The sequence below is a fragment of the Mandrillus leucophaeus genome, unplaced genomic scaffold (assembly GCF_000951045.1).
Source record: "Mandrillus leucophaeus isolate KB7577 unplaced genomic scaffold, Mleu.le_1.0 Scaffold686, whole genome shotgun sequence".
Taxonomy (NCBI): domain Eukaryota; kingdom Metazoa; phylum Chordata; class Mammalia; order Primates; family Cercopithecidae; genus Mandrillus; species Mandrillus leucophaeus.
In genome coordinates, this window is record NW_012107430.1 from 416,037 (window position 1) to 421,078 (window position 5,042).

Below are 5,042 nucleotides of genomic sequence, written 5' to 3' on the forward strand. Positions count from 1 at the left end.
ACACTACTAAACATGGTCTGGTAACTAAATATTGGCTATTTCTTGTAGCTGTGCCCCAGATTTTATGGAGATTCCTTAATGACTATGATGACAAAGACCTCCTTTTCTGTCGTGACACTAAATAAACACTTCTCTTTAAATTCCATTTATTTACCAAAAGTCTCTATTCTGTACTTTCCTGTTTGTCTTTCTGTTTCACAACAGATTTCTAAATTTGGTGATGACCATATAACTCATTTCACTTGATTCCAAGTATCATCCTGTAATAAAATATCTGATATTTTAAAGTTTATTATTTTCAAAAGTTTAAATTTGGTAACATGGATAGAGACTTGTTATTTGATCTTACAGATTCAAGGATCAATAAATAATTGTTCTTCAAACATGGTACTTAAGGAAAAATATTCTTATGGTATAAACTTTGGTCTACTTCAATAGTAACCACTTAATATAATGTTCTAGAGCAGCGCTGTCCAATAGAAATATAATCTGAGCCACATGTATAATTTTATTTTCTTCTAGCCACATTAAAAAAGTAAAAAGATACAAGAATTTTAATGTTTTATTTAATTCAGTATATCCAAAATATCATTTGAACATGTAATTAATAGAAAATTATTAATGTGATATTTTACATTCTTTTGGTAATACTAGTCTTCAAAATCTGGTATGTATCTTACATTGACAGCACACCTCACTTTGTGCTAGCCACACTGCAAGTACTCAGCAGCCACATGTGGCTAGTGGCTACCGCACTGGACAGCACAGTTCTAGGTTCCACCCTAACGCCCAAGTCCTATGGATTAGAATCCCAGGATCAGAGTTGGAAGTAAACATAGAGATCAAACCTCCTTTTAAAAATGAGGCAGCTGAGGCACAGAGAGTTTAAATGGCTTGCATGAGGTCACACAGCTAAATTCAGCCTCAACAAGGTCTTCTGATTCTAGGCACTCTTCCCACTCCACTACGTTATTGTACTGGTAATTCTAAGGGTTAAAAAAAAGTCTACAGTACTGTTTTTATACTTTTATGCAATTTGTGGATATGTTCTTTCTCACCAAAGTTCAAACAATTGATTTGTAGGAGAAAAAAGTAACATAGTGTATGCCATAAAAATATGTCATGTCCAACAGCAAAAATCAAATTTAGTTGAAGACAACTAAAACATTTTGAAGGAAACACAAACCTTAGGAGAGCGACGGTATCATACGATGCATGGATTAGATTCTGAGTCCAGGACAAAAGGATCTACAGAAAATATGAGAGTGAACTAATAAAGGATCAAACCATGCACAGAGTATTCAACTGGCTATCTGCCCACTGGTCTATGGAATCGAACAGCCCCTCCTCTTGCAAAGAGAAAAAACTGCCACTGTCTGAGGCAGCACTGGTCTGCCTCTAGAAACTCTGCCTCTCAAATCCTGGCATCAGGAGGGCAGGTCTGCCCCCATCTGCTTTTGAGGCCATCCAGCCATGATGGCCTACCCTGCCACTCCTGGCTCAGGCAGACTCTTTGGAAGCCAAGTCCAACCCGCAATGGTTCAGTCCCCTAAAAAGTGCTATTGGTAGGCAGGCCTCCCTGCCCAATTTAGAGAACACAGGGGATCTTTCACACTTCCTTAGACTTAACTATAATGCTTAGGCTGCTGCACACCAATTCTCCCCATCTCATAGGATTTCTTTGGCTTATCCTAAATCTGATGTCTCTCAGGTCCTCGAGTGTCAGACCAGAAATAATGCCGACCCTCCAACATTGCTGGGACACTGTATCAGTTCAAGAGGTCAGGGTGCCAATACATCCTTGTCCACGCAGCCCCTGCACATCTCACACTTGATCATTTGTTTTTGGTTATTGTCTGTTGGTATGTTTGTCATTAACATGTCTGACAGCCTAATCTATCACCTACAGCTAAAGAAATAGCATGCAGGGTCAAAATGCTTTGTTTTGGCGAGGGGCTCTGAGGGAAATTTGCTGGAAAGATGTAGTACCATATAGAACAGGAAACTGGATTTGAAGCCCACATTGAAGTGTGAGGGCTGCTGCATGAGTTCCCAGCCTATCTGACTTTCATTTGTGAGGCACAAGAGAGAACATATGGGAGCATACTCGGTAAGCTATGAAGAGATACCGAAGCAGAAAGTGTCATAAAGTAGGATCCCCGAGAAGGTAGACATGCAGTATTTTAAATAATCTTAATTCTTATACTCAATTTGAGCCATCTCTAGATTAATTACTGTTAAAAATGCTCTCCAAATTTTAAATTATAACTAGAAAATCGGTTTTAAAATTATTTCTCATTGCCTCATAATTTAAAAAATGTACTTGTCATTTGTTTCATTACCTTTGGTTACAGGCAATAATAACTGTAATTACCTAGTTACCTAGAAAGCTACAACTAGTTCCTAGGTCAGTTAGTTAATCATTTAACCAGTGAGACCAATGTTTTCCCAAATGTGTATAAAGAAACTTGTTTATATACATTACACATTTAAAACTATGAATTCAATGTGTGACTTTACACAAGACATTTAATCTGCCCAGGCCTACTTTTTTCCTCTAGGACAAATCTATCCCTAAGTATTTTTTCAATGTCAAAAACCTAATCTAGCTATAATAGAGATCTTCAGTGATTATATTAAGAGTAAATCTTATTTATTTATTTTTTTTGAGATGAAGTCTCACTCTATTGTCCAGACTGGAGTGCAGTGGTGCGATCTTGGCTCACTGCAACCTCTGCCTCCCAGGTTCAAGCAATCCTCTCACTTCAGCCTCCCAAGTAGCTGGGATTATGCCTGGGTAATTTTTTTTTTTTGTATTTTTAGTAGAGATGGGGTTTCACCATATTGGCCAGGCTGGTCTTGAACTCCTGACCTCAAGTGATCTGCCTGCCTCAGCCTCCCAAAGTACTGGGAGTACAGGCGTGAGCCACCACGTCCGGCCTAGTAAGAGTAAATCTTACATGCAAAGGTTAATCCCCAAGATCTAGGGCCCAAGATCCTTCCTTTTCTGTAAGGAAAACTGACTCTTTTGACTTTCTGCATTTTAAGTAATAAATCATCTCACTTAAAATTCATCTTAAAGTGCTCAACTGAGCATACATATCCCAGCTCTGTGCTTGCCTAAGTCTCCAAAGATCAAATACAGTATTCAATGTGATTATGACTATAAATTGCACTGTCCCTTTAAATGTTCAAGTACTCACTGTTTTCTTAAAGTGTGTAAGCCCTATCCTCAATTAAGGAAATTCGCAAGGAATGGAAAATGTTCCAAATTATACAAACCTACTATTATAAATGAATCTTAGACACAAAGGAAAATATCAATATATTACATTACCCCAACTAAAAAAAACTGCATCAAAAATAAAACAAAGCCAAAACAATAGGTATGTAGTATTCTTGGTTAGAAATATTTTAGCAAAAATATGGCAACTAGTGGATTACAAGCCATTTCACTGAATAAAGGAGTCTATAATAAACTTGGTTCTCTTGGGAGGAAAACATATTTCCCCACATCCCTGTGACAATAAGATGCAAATCTATAAAAACTGGTAGAACATTAATAAAAGATACAAACAATATCAATACAGTACTGAAGAATAGTTGAGACAGTTTTTCGTAAATAAAATGCTTTAAAATGTTTCTCATTATTGGAGTTAAAAATCAAAGGCTAGAGGGTCCACTGGATGTCACTGAAGTCCCCAGGGTCTCCCAGGCCCCCCTCTGCTTCTAAGTAATTCATAAATGCAGCCATGGCTGTGTCATCATTGTCACACAGGGTATCGAAATCCAACTGTGCACCATCACCTATGAATTAAAATACAGGCCTGTGTAAGTAAAGGTGATCAAGAAAGTCACATGTTTCACACATTTAGAGGTTAAAGAATGATTGTGATTAAAAAAATGGCAAAGCAAGGCTAGAAAACCATAAAACGTGTTTTTGAAGGCAAAGTATGTATCTTAAGCTGCAGACGGCTGATATACTTTTAAATGGGTTACCTAGTTTTACAACAATCTGCCAGACAAATTGCACCTAATTCATCTGTTACAGAGAAGTAAGCTAGTCTATGAGTTTTCTAATAGGAAATTACATTGCTAAAGGGTACAGACTCTCAGAGAGCTGGAAGGAAGCTAGGAGATTTAGTGTGTGTGTGTGTGTGTGTGTGTGTGTGTGTGTGTGTGTGTGTAAATCCTGGAAGGAGAAAATGTAATCTGCTTGTGAAAGAACGCTATCTGTTTCATACTGAAATGAGAAGCCTAAGACAAAAGCATTTTCTAAAACTTTGGAATTTTCTTACAAAAGGGAGGTAAATCAGATTTTTATCAAAAAAGGAAATAAGTAGGAACCATGGAGATGATAACTAATTTAGAGATAAGAGGTTCTAGAAATTAGGATTAAAATGCAGATAAAGACTAACCGAAGGTTTGCATATATGTGTCAAAGAACAATGGAACTTCAGATAATAAATATATGACTCTCTGTGTGTTTAAAGTGGATATCCAAATTCCTTCAAGACCTTTGATTCTCATTAGTGTATGCTTTAGCAGAGCAATGTCAGTCATGGAGGATATGAAACTATATACAATAGTTTGAATTGTCCACTAAAATTCATGCGTTGGAAATTTAATCCCCAACACAATGGTGTTGATAAGTGAGGCCTGATACAAGGGGATTAGGTCATGAGGCCTTTGCGCTCATGAATGGACTGTCATCATCGTGGGAGTTGGTTAGTTATCTCAAGAGTGGGTTTGTTATAAAAGTGAGTTTTCCCACATCTTGCTTTCTTGCTCTTACGCTCTCTTGCCCTTCTAACTTCCACCATGGGAAGATGAGGCATGAAGGTCCTCATAAGATGCCTGCACTACACTCTTGGACTTCCCAGTCCCCAGAACTGTGAGCCAAATAATTTCTGTTTATTACAAATTACTCCATCTGTGGTATTCTGTTACAGCAGCATAAAACAGACTAAAATACCACATCACTCAATTTACTTATCTGGACTTTGCATAAACATTGTTAAAATGAATGATTACATCTTAAA

General features: G+C 37.3%; 1 protein-coding gene across 1 annotated transcript in view; it reads right to left on the reverse strand.

The window, feature by feature from the left end:
• Window positions 1-3,390: 3,390 nt before the first annotated feature.
• The window catches only part of ARNTL2 (aryl hydrocarbon receptor nuclear translocator-like 2), a 50,823-nt gene continuing 49,171 nt past the window's right edge, over window positions 3,391-5,042 (reverse strand). The window contains exon 16 of the mRNA XM_012002418.1: window positions 3,391-3,807. Within this exon, the coding sequence (XP_011857808.1) occupies window positions 3,671-3,807 (137 nt within the window). The 3' untranslated portion in view covers window positions 3,391-3,670. The remainder of the gene's footprint in view (window positions 3,808-5,042) is intronic.